This window comes from Phaenicophaeus curvirostris, chromosome 3 (assembly GCF_032191515.1).
Source record: "Phaenicophaeus curvirostris isolate KB17595 chromosome 3, BPBGC_Pcur_1.0, whole genome shotgun sequence".
NCBI classification, from domain to species: domain Eukaryota; kingdom Metazoa; phylum Chordata; class Aves; order Cuculiformes; family Cuculidae; genus Phaenicophaeus; species Phaenicophaeus curvirostris.
The window spans coordinates 69,336,564-69,354,311 of record NC_091394.1 but is presented as its reverse complement, the minus strand read 5'-3'; the positions used below and the strand labels follow the sequence as shown (position 1 = coordinate 69,354,311).

At 41.2% G+C, this 17,748-nt stretch overlaps 1 protein-coding gene across 7 annotated transcripts in view; it reads left to right on the top strand.

Moving 5' to 3' along the window:
• PAG1 (phosphoprotein membrane anchor with glycosphingolipid microdomains 1) overlaps positions 1-17,748 on the top strand; it is a 113,762-nt gene that overhangs the window by 94,138 nt on the left and 1,876 nt on the right. For all 7 annotated transcript variants that reach the window (XM_069854290.1, XM_069854288.1, XM_069854284.1 and 4 more), the window contains 5 exons: positions 5,014-5,225; positions 8,072-8,123; positions 8,655-8,751; positions 11,664-12,259; positions 17,018-17,077. In XM_069854290.1, the coding sequence (XP_069710391.1) occupies positions 5,101-5,225; positions 8,072-8,123; positions 8,655-8,751; positions 11,664-12,259; positions 17,018-17,077 (930 nt within the window). In that variant the 5' untranslated portion in view covers positions 5,014-5,100. The remainder of the gene's footprint in view (positions 1-5,013; positions 5,226-8,071; positions 8,124-8,654; positions 8,752-11,663; positions 12,260-17,017; positions 17,078-17,748) is intronic.

The window sequence follows — 17,748 nt, the reverse complement described above, 5'->3', positions numbered from 1 at the left end:
CGAATCCAGCCTGACAGACCAGGATGGGGAGTTGCAATCCTGCAGCCCTCCCTGAATCTCTCCTGTCCTGTCACGTTTGGCTTCTCACATTCAAAGTTGTTCAGTTGTCAAAACAATTTCTTCTCTTGCCTACACTGCATCTTTAATTCATTAAGGAAAGGAGAGAGGTGAAGCCATTGGCTTTTCCCCCTCTTTCCCCTCTGGAAGGCGTGGGCCGAGTATGATTTGCAGGACATGAATGAACGGTTGTAAAACCCAGAAGCCAAGGGGAAGGCGGTGAGAGAGGACACACTGCCATCTCCTGCTGGGCCTCCCATGCCATTGGAGCATGATGTCAGCTTCACACAAAGCACATCTCCTGTGTTCTGCTGTAAGCTTGGGTGGATCTTTGCTTAGAAAACCCAGGTCAGATCCTGAACCCAAAGCACACTGGATCTGTCCATTTCTTAGAGGAAGTGTCAATCTACTTGAGGGTAGGGATGAGCTACAAAGGGATCTGATCAGCCTGGATTGATGGGCTCAGGATGAGGTTTAACAAGGACAAGTGCAGAGTCCTGCAGTTTGGGATGCAACAACCCTGTGCAGTGCTACAGGCTTGGGGAAGAGTGGCTTGAAAGCTGCCTGGTGGAGGATTGGACAACAGACTGAACATGAGCCAGCAGTGTGCCCAGGTGGCCAAGAAGACCAATAGCACCTTGGCTTTTATCAGAAACAATGTGGCCAGCAGGACCAGGGAAGTGATTCTGCCCCTGTACTCAGCACTGGTGAGGCTGCAACTCAAATACTGTGTTCAGTTTTGGGCCCCTCACTACAAGAATGACATTGAGGTGCGGGACTGTGTCCGGAGGAGGGCAGCGAAGCTGGTGAAGGGGCTGGAGAATGAATCTTACGAGGAGCGGCTGAGGGAACGGGGATTGTTTAGCCTGGAGAAGAGGAGGCTGAGGGGAGACCTTATCACTGTCTACAGTCACCTGAAAGGAGGTTGTGGAGAGACAGGTGTTGGTCATTATCCCAAATGACAGGACAAGAGGCAATGGCCTCAAGCTGTGTCAGGGAAGGTTCAGATTGGACATTAGGAAAAACTTCTTCACAGAAAGGGTTATCAAGCACTGGAACAGGCTGCCCAAGGAGGTGATTGAGTCACCATCCCTGCAAGTATTTAAAAGATGGGTAGATGAAGTGCTTAGGGATATGATTTAATAGTGGACAGGTGCGGTTGGACTTGATGACCTCAAAGGTCTTTTCCAACCTAGGGATTCTATGATTCTGTGATTCCTGGGCTTCAGAGGAATTCAGATCTCAGTCCAAGCACTTCCTTACTAGTTGAAATTGTCACTTCATGTGCTCCCTAAAACTGCAGCCTATATCTTATACACAATACTGTTTCATCTCAGATACAGCTTTTTTGGCAACAAATTTGCACTGGTACATCCTACACTCCCATTATCACTGACTCAGGCTGAACTGCCTCAGCTCTGCTTTCTTTATCCCTGCAACAGCTGTAAGAAAAAATAACACATTACTCACCGTGAAATTGGAGGCCATGCAGTGAAGTATCTGTCTTTTTGAAACTGCAAATGCAATTGTGCATTTAGGTGCAATTTTGAGGAAATGGCTACGGGCATTATTTGCCATGTAGGTTCCACTAATGGCAAATATTGATTACTAAAAAGCAAGAAGTTATCACAAGAATGAGAACTTTTATTCAATATAGTATAAGGATTAGTTTTCTGAACTGATAATGGCTTTGAAATGTGATTGTGAACCATGGTTTGTATTTTGCCTTAGGCGAAATAACCAGTTTTCTTATCCAGGTATTCCAGACCTATCTTTATTACTTCTTTTTGGATTTTGGTGTCACCAGGAAGTTATGTGTGGATTTCTGTGGAAGGTGTACAGTGAAAGAAATCTTCATCTCAAAAGATCACCACATATGAAAAAAAAAAGCCCTCGAATCCAGTTCGATTGACTGTTATTCTACCTCAGTGATGTCTCTCTGCAAGGTTAAATTATTCAAGTCCGTCAGTCTTTCATGGATGAAGGTGCGACTTTGTTCAAGCCCAGCAGATGGAAGGCCCCCTGTGAGCTCTGCCTTGGGCAGCTGGGTTTGCATTCAGCTCTGAAGCACCCTCAGAAGGGCCAGAAATCCCTGTCCCTAAGTGGAGACATTCACCAGAGGGCAGCACAATATCGCTTTACATTGTAAAAGCAGGAGTTAAACCATTTCAGCTAAGACCCTTTTGAAATTAACTGCTTGTTATTATTTGTTATTGCAAATAAGTTTCTCTGCGCTAAAGCAGCTCCGAAATCAGTTATATTAGGCGTACATTAACGTTTTGGTGTCCAGGTATTCACCAGGTGGGAGGAGAGGGAGTTCAGACAATTCTATTTTCAATGTATGTCTGCCAGGTTTCTGTTCAGGACTGGTCAGGGCAGCTGTTGGGTGCTTGTCCAGTTTCAAGTATTTCAGAAGTTCCCCTGTGTTAAAGTCAGCATGCTGAGTCAATACTATTCAGCCTTAAAATTTGGGAGGCATTAAAGAGTAGGAGTAATCCCTCTGATTCCGCTTTGTGAGAAGTGTGAATATAGGGTATACTTATTTTGTATTAGAATTATATTTACTTCTGGTTGTCCTCTATGCTGAGCAGCTTCTAGATCCTGTAGCACTTGTGCTAAGCTTTCACCGTTCGAGGAGCTAAGAGAAGCCACTGGTTACATTTTGCCTGCTCAGCTTCCTTCACATGGGGCTTCATCTGTCATCAATCTGTTCCAATTTATTACTCTGTTCTGTTTGCACAGGTAACTGGTGTCTTCAGCAGTTGTCCCCCTGGTTCAAGTGTCACTGTACTTTTCTGACCTTTTCTGACCTCCTTCTCTCAACTGTTAGTCAAAGCTTTGGTATCTGAATTCTTGCTCACTTGCTGTAGATGAAGTACAACTCCTGTCCTCAGTTGCTCTCTTTGCTCCATTTGGCTTCTGCCTGGTGGGATGTGTCATGTCTAGCTTCAGTCTTGTACTTTGCTCTTGACATTCACACATAGGTCTCCATTGACTCTCTTTCTCTGATCTTACTCTTTTTTAAACTCAGTCTCCACTCCATCTGCTCCTGCTCATCCCAATGCTTCCTGCCTTCCGACTGAAGTCTTCAAAGATGCAGCTTTTCCATGGGGCTTCTCCCCATGCATCCTTAGCTTTTCTTGGCTTAAATATTATTTTCACTTAAAGACCAGCAGCCTTAATATATATGCGTAGAATAAAATAATTTCTCATAATGTATTAATTTTTGGTACGTTACATAATCATCTGAGAAGAGTGGAGTATTGTTCTTCAGAGTAGGTATAAAATCATTAGCTTAGTAGTAAAAATACTTTAAATTATATCTTTCAAGACAACTTTGTGTCTGCTTTAAAAAAAATGTGTTTCTGTTTTAAGAAAGGAGAAAAACATTTTTAAATTCCTGTTATTTTTCTTATCTCTTTCTTTGCCCAGTATTTGGCGGGGGGGACTAGTGGCTGAAGAAAAAATATTTCTTTCATTTGCATTCTCTCTTTTTATTTCTTGGGAAAGCTAAGAAAGAAAGAACAACAAAAATGCTGAAAAAAATATTTGATTTACTTTTCCTTTTTTTCACATTTCATTTTGGTTTAACCCTTCTTTTCCCAGGTAGGGGTAAAATTGGTATTTTTAAAAGGCAAAATGATGGGGGGGGGAAAAAAGTTGAAAGATCTTTTACAAATAATTTTTAAAAGCTTTAACAGGGCACAGAATATCTTCAAAAAGTCATTAAAAGAATTGAAAAGAAAAATTCTCATTCAGATAATATGATTAGTACCTAATTGAATTTGCAGTTACAAAATACGCTTCTGATGTAAAAAACCCAGAACATACATGTATATTCGTACATATTTCAAATATAAAACATATACAACAACATGTGCATAAACTTAAACTAAGTGGCTTTAGATATTTGCAATCTTACATTTGTGTTACTTTTTTATATTTAAAAAATATTTATTTATTTAAAAATAACTGCTCATTTCTTTGCCACTGTAATCTATTTCCATGTTTTATCAATCTCAGATTCTGGTGGAAGGCCTGTAAACTGACTTTGCATAACCTGTTCCTAAATTACAGAGGAATTTATATTTTCAGTAGTGCGAATTGAAAGACTTCTTTTTGTTTGTTTGTTTTAATTTTGCCATGTCAACAGTTACTAAATTAAAATGCCCTACTGCATATTAGAATAACTTGCATGCCACAACTTATATATCATAAATGTTATTAACCCAGGATGTTTCTCGAGGGGCTGCTGTGCTGGAGCAAAAGGTGTATTTATTCATGTTTGTAAAAACATCTGTGTCTACTTTTCTCATTAGTTGTTTTCTTAGATGGGGAGAAGCAAAAAAAAATTCAAAAAAGAAGTAAATATTTATTCTTCAGATATAGTATTGAGAAAATAAGCATTTCACACAGAAATAAGATTAGATCTATCTGCTGTGCAAAAGATTTTTGTGGTATTCCTTTCAAAGACTTACCTAGGTTATTTGTCTCTGCACGTAAAGCATGAATCACCTGCAGGCAGGAGACATTGAGAAGGAAGGAGTTGAATGCCTGTTGCAACTCTCTTCATGGCTTGTTGCAGAAGTTGTAGTTGGTTTTGAAAGCTCACTTTTAAATGAAGATTATATATATCACTGCAAAATAGACTGTTCTGTCCCGCACAGTGGATTTATAAACTTCTTCCTCAAAATAGGAGTACAGAGATACTGTACTACATTTTATTTGTGTTGAAATTGTAGATAGGTAACAGCTTCCGTTAATATTTGACAAGATTTGTTCTGTGTCACTGTCAGAAATGTAGCTGAAAATCTCTTTGCCTGGCTAGTTTGTACTTGAAACTGGGGTTTTCTTGTAAGATCTGGATTTGAAAATGTCTCTTGCCAAATTTGTAGCTGTCAGGTTATTAATCTTCAAAATTTCTATTGACTTCCAAACGTGTTTTTCTTTCTGCAGAAACAGAAGGTGCACACGGCACAGATGCCAGCCTTCTCCAAGGAATAACCTCTTCACCCCCAAGCGACACCAGCTCCTTCTAATACCATGGGGCCAGAGGGTGGTTTCTTAGGCAGTGGACAGGTCCACGTCATCCTGTGGGGAAGTCTGGCAGCCATGACAACGCTCTTCTTCCTCACCTTCCTCATCTTCCTCTGCTCCAGCTGCAACAGGTAAGGCTGAGAAGCTTAGCAGGCAGTAACAGTTCTTGAGTCAAATAGTGTGGGGATTGAAATAGCTTCACTAATTACTAGTTAGCAAGAAATATTGAGGACTTAGGTATAGAAATGAAAAAGTGTACAGTACAAAATCTGTTTTCAGCGCAAACTTGAATTTGGACAATTCTATTTTTTTCTAAAATCTGAATTTTGTGGATTCTTTTCTGTGAAGGAAAAATACTATTGTGCTTGCTGGGTGCTTTCTGCTACGCTGAAGCCAGGAGCGCAGGAGCCACAGACTGTCACAACCGGTGTGGTGTGGGAAGGGGAGTGGTGGCAGTGCTGAGCCCCATCCCTCCTGTGCCTGACTGCTGGATCCCCAAGCTGGCAGGGCTAGGCTTGGTGCATTCTTCTAGGCAGCAGGTCACGCTGCTCGTCTGCCAATAAGAAAATTAGCTGGGCTGAACAGGACAAAAGAGCATAGGCAAAAAGGGAAGGAAAATTATTTCTATGTATTTCGTCTTTGTTTTGACCATTCCTGGAGACTAGGGAGGAGAACCTGCTGTTCAAGCCAAAACAAGCTGTTGATGCTAATCACAGAATCACAGAAGAATGAATGAATGGCTTGTACTCATACTACATCCTTATTTTCGCTCCATAAGAAGGTGTGGTTTCACCAATACAGGCACTTCTGCTGACTTTGTTTATTCACATTTCACGGCCCCTTGAAATCATGTAAGCTCAGCCCTGCTGCTTGCACAGGGCACTGAGCAGCCTGCACTCAGTCCAGGGTGCCTTCCAACATGTCAGGCCAGTCAGACCCTTCACGATGAGAAAAGGGACTGCTTTGGTCCATATCATTACATTTTCCCGGTATAGCTTAATAAGACAAGTCGGGGCGGGGGGCGAAACAAACTTCTATCCATAGCTCAGTATAGCAGCAAAATCTCTGTTTTAGATGCTTATGCCTATGGGAGCCCGTTCTTTCAGCACTGAGAGCACTGAGGAAGCTATCCAGCCATAAAATACCCTATATTAGCACATTGTATGTCTACTGGAACAGCCTGTTTTCCAGCAGGATTTCTCTAATGCCTACATTGCAAAAAACAGTCATGGGCAAGACCCCAGAAGCTGGCTAAAACCCTAAAAAGCCTAAGCTAGAACGTGTAATTTCATGTGATTCAGAATAAATGCTTTTGTTGCACTGTAAGCTGTCAGATGACATTTCAGTATCTTCCTATTCATCACAGTCTCCTGTGTTACCTGTGTAAAAATAGTAGAAATACGTTTTGGTGGATTTTTCATTTAAATACATAAAACCTATTTGAAAAAACCTTAAGACCACAGCAAACACTGTAGTTGGGTACCATGTACCTTGTAACACTCCAGTCCTTGAAACAGCTTTAGAAAAATGTTTTTAAGAAAGAATCAAACCACTGAGCATGTATTTGCAGTTACGGATGTATAATGTTAGAAACTAATGATTCTCTTTAATAAATTCTTGTGTTGCTAGCCTGGACACAGCGTCCTTTATTTGAGGTCATTCTGTAGGGCAGGTTGTTTATGTGTAAATGCAATTATGTAAAGTTTCTTTCTAGCTTACGCTTCAAAAATGATTGAGGACATGGAAAACTGAACAAAATCTTCTCTTTCTAAAATGTCAAAGTCAGAAAACTTCCAGAGAGGAAATTAAGTATTTGTAAACTTTAACCTTGCTCTGTACTGGTGCAGGCTTACTTGCTCAATTTTCTTATTTCCTAGTTAGGTACAATTTTAACAGTTGTTAATGAGGGATGTAAAGTGCATTGCAGACTTCAGAAGAAGCACAGATTTCATATTATCGACATTTTCTTAATTTTTTGCTTCCATTTTCACCTGGACAGAGCTTATAATGGCCTTCCAGTACTTAAAGGGAGTCTACAGGAAGGATAGTGAGGGACTCTTTACCAGGGATTGTAGTGGTAGAGTGAGGGGTAATGGTTTTAAGGTGAAAGAGGGGAGATTTAGATTGGATATTTAGAAGCAATTCTTTACTGTGCATCTGTTGAGACACTGGAAAAGGTTGCCTATAGAAGTTGTGGATGCTTCCTCTATGGAGGTGTTCAAGGCCAGACTGGATGAGCCTTTGAGCAACCTGGTCTGATGGGAGGTGTCCCTACCCATGGCAGGAGCGTTGGAACTGGAGGATCTTTAAGGTCCCTTAGAGACCCAAACCTTTCTGTGATTCTATGATTCCGTGATTTACGCTCATGGTTTATTACAGTATTTTAGAATAAAAGCAGTATTTCCAGAATGGTAAAAACTGGAAACGTGATCCAGAGGTTGAGTCCTGTGAAGTATCCAGTGAAGCAGGATTCATTTTAAAATGAAATGCAATGAAATTGATAGGCCTTCTTGAACTACTCATGCTAATTATTAATTATATCTGGCATACTGAGTGGGAGAAGGATGGATTTTGTGGGCCTTCTCTACTTCTTCATAGGATAAGCACCTACACAGTTTAAGCTAGCCTGTCACCAAAACATGTCTGTCATGTATCTCTAAATATTTCAGTTATGTTTAAATTGAAGATAATAATATTTTTATTATCATAAGTTACTTTTTACTGCAATCTTACACTGAACAAGAAATACAATTGTGTATAGGTGTTTTTACATTTTCAGATAAGTTCGTCACTGCCCTACCTGGTTGGTAGGTACACAGAGATCATACCAGACGCTTTAAAAATTTTTAATTATTCCATTTTCAGTACTATTGTGAATCATAGTTCTGCTCCTTACAGGTGTGTAAGGTCTATTAACGACTGGCATTTGTATACTAGCGTAATCTGTAGTAACAGTTCATACATCTTTTTTACTAAGGGAAAAGAAGGCCAAACATCAGAATGGAGATCATGAAAATCTGATGAATGTGGTAAGTGTTTATTTCTGGCAACTTTTATCTGTCTTGTCTTTGGCTTGCAACAAGCTCTTTGCAAAATACCGCATGTTGGAAAACAGCTCAGGAGTTTGGAGATGCCTGAGGGAATAGGAAACTTTAAAAGCTACAGAAGCAGAAGAGGAGGAGAATTTATGTAGTCCCTGATAATCTGCAGTTTTCCAATGCTCTTTCTGCCACTGCTATCACTCCAGGTCTCCTGCCTTTCTTTCACTCTGTTCACAGTGCAAGCATGATGTACCCATTTGTCAGTTGCTGTCTTCTCACAGGTTGAAGCTATGGTAATTTCTATGATCACTCTGGACATACTTGCATTTATTTGTTTTAGCATCTGTAAATACAAGCACCTAAATCTTTGAGTATAGTCATCATGATTTGACTCTCCTGCTAATAATAATACCTGTAAGTCAGAGTTCCTGAGATCAGAATGAAGTTTGTCATGTATCTGTTTATGCAAACATTTGATCTCATCCAACAGTGCTTAGATCTCACTAATTTGTGTTGCAGCCTTCCGATAAGGAGGTGTTCAGCCACTCGATCACAAGTTCGGCTACAGAGCCCCCTCCAAGCTGTGACCAGAATGGGGCACTCAGCAATGGGGAAGGTGAGTATCGCAGTCCCTGTGGGTGGGATGAACAAGCAGCACCATCCCCTCACTCACAGTTCCCACATTAGCTGACCACTGGTGATCACTCATATCCTACATTTCTAGATGTCAGCTTTCCAAGCACATTGTCATACTGTTTGTCTGAATACTGTGTGTTTCCTTCTGCTCACCCCTGGAGGTCTGACACCAGGTCAGCTGCTGTATCCCACGGCAGTGACGAGGAGTGCTCTCTGGAGGGCAATCCTTTTCATATAGAACATAATTCACACAAAACGTAGGTTCAGGTAAGAAAAGCAGTGAGTGTGTTTGCCTTGCTGGGAAGCTAGCGGCTCATCCCATGGAGATGGCGTTTTAGGCTGCATCTCTGCTTCCCTGCTGGGTGTGCTCTGGTACAGCCACGCACTGACTCACAGCCTTCCACACCAGCCAACACTGGGAAGGTGCTGGTTGGTGTGGAAGGTGCTTGGCTTCTCTGGGCCACCAAGCTACACCTGCAGACAGGCCAGCAGGAAGAGGTGGCTGCTTTCCCCAATCTCAGACAGCTACCTCAGAGCTCTACTCCTGGAGGCTGTGGAAATATTTCAGGTCCGTCTCCAGGGACTACAGCTTTGGATCATAGTCCCATTCTGTGCAAGACTGTCGCTTGTATTTTTGTACTTTAGAAAACAGGCAACATAAGTAGGCTTTCTTTTTTTCCCTTAGTCTTTGCTTCACTAAATGCTCAAAATGATTCACAGTGAAGTATCACTGGAAAATATTTTACTCAGCTACTCCTAAAAATAAACTCAGTGTCAGCTCAGAGCTGCTAGGAGCCAAATGCTGTCTCCACACTAGGCACCAACACCGGGAGCCGTGCTTCTCATCTCCTGTTTCTTCATCTAACTGTGCAACTGGAGGCTAAACTATTCAATCGTTACCCTCAGAAACAACTATCCAAAGGAATTTTTAAACTTTGGTTTTGCAGCTAATGGCTGTTCCTATCCATTGGCCTGTTGTGTATGTAAGTGTGTGGCTCACCAAGGCACTCAGTATGCAGAGCAGAGCCCTGCAGAAGGGAAGCATTTCTCTTTGCCATGAGTCACACACATGTAGCAGATAGAGCTGCTACTAAAAGTTCCACACTGTCTGATATTACTCAGCTTACGCTACATAACAACCTTTCTGAATAATGGGAAGCAATGTGCTTTAACGTCCTATTTATACTTTATGCATTCTTTTTGTGAATAGTCCTTTCTTTTGCCATTTCTAGTAGCCTTTCGAGCAGGGGCAGGGCTATTGAAGCAGCACCACTAAACATTGGGGTTTTTTACTTTACCCTACCTGCCAGGGTTGTGTTTATCTTTGCCTATCCCTTGTCTACATCAACTCCTTCTATGTCACTACCCATAACTACAGGAGCATGGAAACTTGAGCTCTCAGTACTTCTGATAATCCCCACCAGGCTGAAAAGGGTGGGTGCTCTCTGGGGCCTGTAGGGGTGCTCTGTACGGCACAGAAATCCCCGACAGCAAGCATCAGAAGGGGAAAATATGTTTCAGCTTCCTGAGGCCAGTTCCTGATGTTCCTCTGGGAGTCTGCAGCTATCCTGGATAGTGACTATGACACTTTGAGTCCTAGTCAGGACACAGTAGGGCACTTCCTCCTATTCCACCTGTAACTGCCCAGCTGTATGCAGGAGACTCTCTTCTCTTCCTGCCTCCCATTCAGACAGCAATTACCAACTCATGCCTCCAGTTCCATCCTGAGTTTTGCTGTCAGGGTACAGTTCTCTGTGAGTACTGACTGTGTGAGCCTATAAGCCCTGAGCACAAGTGAAATCTGCATCTGTGTCACCTACCAAATCAAGGGTACTGATTGCTTTGGCAATGTTTTATGTCATCATGTCAAATACACTGAAGGAAATGGAAGAATGAGTTGACTTTTCTGAGAGAGTGCCATAGGAACCATACAAAGAAAATTGAAAGCTGTTTGGAAGTGATTTTTCAAAGAAATAGTGTCACATAAAGGTACATACCATTTACTACCTGGAACATGCTTGTATGTGCCCAGGTATACATCCCTGAGTGCAGGCAAATGTCATATTTGTGCGCTGTAAGAGAAGTCCCATAGATTTCAGTCCCTAATAGTGACAGTGACATGTGACCTGCTTCTGGGACTTAAAATATGTTCTGCCTAACACTACTTTCTGAAGTCTAGTCTTCTCTTTCATGCATATGGCTGACTCGTTAGTAGATTGTCAACCTTCATTATGTGCTGTGAGACTAAAAGAAGCATGGCGTAGCCTTCCAGTGAGGAGCTTCTGGTGTAGCATGCAAGGAGAGATATGATTCAGGCGAGAATTTGGCCAGCATGATAAATAAAAGAAGAAAGGGAACTCTGTGTTTTTATCTCTCTGTTGTTTCTTCCACAGGGCTGAGCAGAGAGGAAACAGAGATGCTTTCCTTTTTGATTCAAAAGGATAGGGAAATGGAGAGAGGGAAATCTAACAAGGCTTTTTTTAAAGGCACTTGGTTCGAGGCCTCCCACTAGCGTTGCCTGAGTCTATCGAGCAGTCTGTAAGCATTCAGTATAAGCGAGCACAAGCCAGCTGAACATCCATGCACGCCTGCACCTACCCACCCCATCTCCTGTTTACACTGTGAATGCTCTTGCTATGTAATGTGACTTGGGGGTGCACACAGTATTTAAGATGTTGTGAGAAAGATATTTTAACAGTAAAGTGCAGAAATCTCTGTAACTGAAATCTTTTGACCAACAAAACCATGATGAGCACTAGACACTTCCAGGCATTAGTATAACTTATCCTTTCCAATAAGATGCAACACCGAAGTGATGTATAGACTAGAGAGTCACATTCACCTTTCTTAGTTAGGCAACTGTTAAAAATACTTGTTTGTAATTTTCCTTAGTACTCTCAGAGGACAGTACAACTGCCTGTATCCAGCCTTATGAAGAAGTGCAAACATCCATCTCTGATCTGCTAGATCAGCAGGACAGTCTTGGGAAGTCTATAAAATGTCACCAGAGCCGGGAACTACCTAGTATTCCCCCTAACAATACCATGGAAACAATCATCTCATCTAGAAATGCAGAAAATGATCAAGGTCTTGGAATGGAAGGGCCTTACGAAGTCTTGAAAGACAGCTCCTCTCAGGAGAACATAGTTGAAGACTGCTTGTATGAAACTGTGAAGGAAATTAAAGACGTTGGAGCAGTAGCCAGCATGGAAGGGAGCTGTAACAGCAAATCAAAGGCTTTGCTAACAGCTTCTGAAGGTCAGGATCAGATTCCTGAGTGCAGAATTGAATCAGCAGAATATGCATCTGTTGACCGAAATAAAAAAAGTCGCCAAAGTGCTAATTCAGAAAGCCCTCTTGACAACACACCAGATGTAGATGATGAGCTTCCCCCTCCAGTGCCCATGAAACTTCTTGATGAAAATGAGAATGTGCAAGAAAAAGAAGTGGAAGAAGAAGTGACAGAAGGAGCAAGTAAACCAGAGAAGGTAAATACTGCAAATACTTGTCCTTGTCAAACAGCCAAATAATGATAGAGAACATATGGGTGGGAGCGGATTATGTTTTTTAATTAGCAAAGGGGAAAAAAAAAACACTCAAGGTGATGCAAAACTGTAAAATATAGAAATACGAAAATGTAGTCTTTGTGTTACAGGCATGTTCTCATTCTATTGCGGCATGTATTTTGAATTGATGCAGTATGTACTTCATAAGGCTTTTCCCAAATATTATCCAGAAATTGCATAGGAGGCCTCTACTTCTTTGTGTAACAGTAGTATACTTGTGGGAGCTACAATAGGTATCCAGTACCACTGTCAGCATCTATATCTTGTTCAGAATGGCTTCCTCTTGTTATTTTCTAATGAAACCTCAATTTACAAAAAGGAGAGGGGGATATTCTTAGTGGATGCTCTAACTTTAGATGTGCCTCCTTTGTTGGACCACCTTGACTTAGCTGAGCAAGTGTTAGGTATCTGCTCAAAGCCACTCATGTTGTTGCTTTCTATAGGAGAAAGGGACAGAGAGAGATTGCAAGTGTAGGCTTTCATATTTGTCAAATTCTGCATATCACACGTAAACAGAAATCATGACCAAGAGTTATGTTTTGTCAGCAGCTTATTCTTTCTCCCATCCTACTGAACAGTGGCAAAATTCTTGAAAAACAGAATGATGACATTTTCAGCAAGTTATTTTCCCATTTTTGCTTTTCACCAGAATTGATTTTAAAGATGCTTTCAGATCATTGCAGAGAATTTTCATGAATTGTTGAGTCTGCATTTTTCAGATCTAATTTAGATAACTTGTTATTAATTTTGAATTAAAGAACCATGATTTTAGCGGATTAATATAATTCTGATGTCTCGATGAAAATTTAAAAAAAATCTGAAGATGTGATGTGACATTTTAATGTGAACATTTACCTGGTGAGCTCAGGTATTGTTACTTGTTTCCGGTTCTCTTATTTGAAGTATTTCAGTAATACAGGCGAAGGACAGAAAAGCACCTTGTGAAATAACTGACTAACCAGGTAATCTATAAAGCACAACAGAGTCCAAATGAATAAACTGAAGGGTACTCATATAAAAATTGTTCATCTGGACTCTTCGGTGCACATTCTTACAAATAACAAATTCATTAAGGGAAAAATTAAGATGTGATTGTCAACAATAATCCACCAAAACTCCCGCTCCCAAATTAAGGCCATATGTAATTTCTAATTAAACTTTTAGAGAAAAGGCTTTCCATTAACAGAGACATTTTTCCTACCAGGTGTGAAAAGACTTGAAGAAAATACTTGTAATTTCCCAGGCACCAATACAAAGGAAAAGCATTTGCTGCTCTGTAGCTCCCCAGCACACTGTGCATACATTGTCAGTAACTGCAAGGAGCGGGAATTGATTCAAATGGTTCAGGTTTTGAAGGCTTAATCAAGAGATAACGCTTGCAGTCCCCTAAGTGCCAGAAAAAAAGGTGTTTGTCTAATTAAAATTTATTCAGAGCTGAAGCCATCCTGAGTTAGAGCTTTGACTGCATCAGATAATTCCCATATTTGCTGCTAGGTACATGCATTATGCATTGAAGCGTGTGCCTGTCCTGTCCTTGAGAGCTACAGCTGCAGCAGAGTTGGAAATGGTAATTGATGGAATATATAAATGTCATCGTTGTTGGCATTGTGTGTGGAGGTGGTTGCAGGATTGTTTTTCTGTTGTGATGATGATAATTCTCCCCTCTGTTTTGCTGCTTCAAACAATGCACAGCAATGCCTATTTTTTCCAATGTGGCAAGCAAAACCAAGATGTTTATGGAAATGTATGTTACATTGGGAACTCTTTTAGTTAAACAGACTCCATAGATGTCTATTTTTGCTCCCTCTCTTGTAAGGCTACTTAGCTGCCTTGCTTAACTCGATATCCTAATCTCGATGTTTCAGCCTTTTGCCCTGACGAAGACTGAGGTTGGGCATATGTCATGCAAGCCTCTCACTACAATTAAGCTTTGCCTTAGTAGGGCACAAAGAAGGGGCAGGGAGGGAGGCTGCTAGTGTAACCAAGACCTGTACCTGCCAACAGACAGAGGACAGACTGTGTCCAGGCTGTTTCAGTCTCATCCTGTAAAAGTGAGTAGCCAGGATGATCCCCAGCCCATGCCAGCTGCTGAGGCACACTCATTTGGGAGAGAGCTAGGTGGACCAAGCCAGAGACTGTTCCAGTGTATAACAGCATGAAAAGGAAAAAGGATCCTTTCAAGAGTCAGATGTACAATAAACAGGTTAAAATTAATTATCTAAATTGTTTATTGGCCGTGACCCAGTCAAATCCTTTGGAAGGTTTTGATGAAGAAAGGCACCTTTAATAGCTTGATGCCTCTTACAGGCTTTGTGGAGGGACTGTTTACAAAAGCTTGTAGTGATAGGACTATGGGCAATGGGTATAAACTGGAGAGGCGCAGATTTAGACTAGACGTAAGGAGGAATTTATTCATGATGGGAGTGGTGAGGCGCTGGCACAGGTTGCCCAGGGAAGCTGTGGCTGCCCCATCCCTGGAGGTGTTCAAGGCCAGACCTTGGGCAGCCTGATTTAGTGGGAGGTGTCCCTGCCCATCGCAGGGGCTTGAAACTAGATGATCTTTAAGATCCCTTCCAACCCAAACTATTCTATGATTCTATGACCTGGAAAAACTTGGGTGTGGTTCTTCTAATAAAACTAGAGGCAGAATAGTTTTCCTTTAGCTCTTCCTTTTTAATCAAAGGAAGTACAGATCTCCTTTTTCACCCAGGTCTTTCCAGAGCGAGCACTGGTAGAAATGCTCTCAGTGTGTGCATCTGGCTGCTGCCATCTGTTTTCAGACTTGTGCAGTCTGAGGATGGGCAAAGCATCTCTTACAAATGCAGCAGAGGAGAATGGTCGTCTTGTTCTGGTGCCCAAATCAGGAGAAGCAGCTGAGCCAAAGAGCAAAAAATCAAGTGCTGTCGAGGAGCAAAAGGGAAGTGGAAGGCAAATAGGGATATGTGCTGTTTGTGTTGCTGCTCTTGAGGTTTCAAGCATAATTTGTAATATTGCTAGAAACAAAATGTTTAGGAGCAAGTATTTTCTTTCAGTTTCCAAGATGAAAATATCCTTCAAAATTGGTGTGTCACAGGTTTCACATTTAGAAGAAAGAATGCTTAGGTCCCAGGGAAACAAGAACAGGATTGCCAACACCCTGGGGTATTTGTCAGTACTTGAATGGGAAACTGTAGAAAGATCCTGAAACACGGTGCTTATAGACACACGGATGAGAGAAAATCACTGCAGAATTTTGCAAGCGTAGATCTGTTTTAATGTATGAGGATGAAATTAGTAACTTACAACACAAAAATATCCTGCAAATAAGAAAGACTAAACTGAGCTGCTGTACTGAAGCAGATCTAATAAAAGACCTTGCCAAAAAATGCTTGAACTGCTCCTTTTTCTTTTTTTTTTTTTCTGAGTAAACAAACCACAGGTTAAAGAGCACATTCTCCAGATGGTGAGAAAGAAGCAAGGGGATTGTTAGGCCTGAGGGAAGTCCCCTGGGGAGCAATGGGCAGACCTCAGTGTGCTTTCAGTCAGGGTCTTCATCAGAAGTGCACCAGGGGTTTGAAACTTGGTATTTACCAGAAGTTAAAAAAGCAACAAAATCTGAAGTAGGAAAGAATCTGTTGTAATGAGCCTCCAGGGGAAAAAAAAAACAGTCTTATGTGTCTCACATGTGCCTGGAAGTAGGATTTGATTGACTGTGCTAAAAATAGCTCTACTTCTCGACTTTGGTCTGCACTGAAGGAGGTGTGAAGTAATTGAGGTGGAGGATTTGCATGAAACTCCAAAATACGTCCCATTCCAAACAGTCCTGGAAGGCTCTCTGAATCCCTGTGGAGCAGGAGTACAGTAAAGCATTCTCACTCCAGGGGGAGGAATTGCATGGCTGCTGTGCCATAGGCTTGCATAGCCAAGGTCTTCATTGCCGTAAAGGTCCTGAGACATTTTTCATAACAGAAAAATGCTTTCGCCTAATATTTCGTGGCCTAATTTCTACACAATGCTTTACATGCTTGAAGTTAGACTTGACGCCAAACCAAGGCCTATATCCTTTAGTAACTTCGGTACGAGAACTGAATCCAGCCAGCTGCTTTGACTATTGAGTTGCTCCTCTCATGGTGGATGGCAGCAGATATTTTTCTGTGTCCATAGCCTGAGTGGCCGTGACACAGTCCTGCTCTGCACTTCTGCACAGGGGGAGGAGGACGTGGCACATCCCTTGCAGCACTTAGGTGACCCACAGAATGAAGGATAATAATCATCAAGAAAGTGCCAGCTGAGTATTGTTCTTTTGTCATCTAAAAGCATATCTGAAAATCATGTGGAAGGGCAACTCATGTGTCACAACAGCTGTCTTAATAGTTCAAAAGCCTTTGCAGACTGATTCTTGCCTCATTAGAATTGTAAAGGCAGGGATACAGCGGAGCAGAGTTTGTTTTAACCTTTCCATTATTTTTAGCCTTTTCAGGTCAGGACAAGAGCAGATAGATTAAAAAGCTCTACTAGCCTCAGGGCTGTTATTCCCAGAGATGTACCCTGGATATTAGGGATATTAGCTATGTAAAATGGAACTAGTGAGCAAATGACCATAAAGTATAATGTATTGATTGTAGTGGGAAAGTTTTATTATAGGTTTCACACTGTTGACTAGTAATGAGCCTCTTTTTTCCTTTTTTTTTTTTTTAACAGAGACTTAGTTCGATGTCTTACAAGTCTCGAGAGGAAGATCCATCTCTTACAGAAGATGAGGTAGGTTTCTTGCACAAAATTCAATAACTAACTGGAGACCTTTTTTCAGATAGAAATTAGTATAAGCTCTGCATGATTAAGCAAGATCAAAGAAAGGTGAAATCTATCTGAAGGGAAAATGAAAACCAGAGTTTCTTTGCACAGAGTTTGTACTTCCACTTTCTTAAAATCAGAAGTATTCTAGCATATGGCCATATCAGGCCCATAGGTTAAAAAATGGTGTCAGAAAATAATGGGAGGCCACAACTAGCTGATCGTTAGGGCAGCTTCTTGATTTGGATGATGAGCTCTACTTAAGAATAATAATCAACAGCCTTTTGAAACTTGCTGCACCTTCCCCATGCAGAGTGTTTAGGGCTCTGGGAAATAAACAGAAGCACAATAAAAGCACCGGTAAATAAACACTTCTTTAAAATATTTGTTAGTCAAATAAATTGGGGAGATTGAAACAAAGACAGAAAAGTTAAACAGAAATAAAGTTGCTTGTGATCGTCTGCAATACAACTGTGAAATTTATAAATACATTCTCGAGACATAAAAACAAACAGAAACTTGGCAATGAGCTGAGTGAACTAATGCTTTCTGCTGTGAGAAGTGCTCCCAGGCATTAAGGAATAAATTGATCCTTGAACTGAGTTCATGCAATTTAATGATGGAAAGAGGATGAAGTA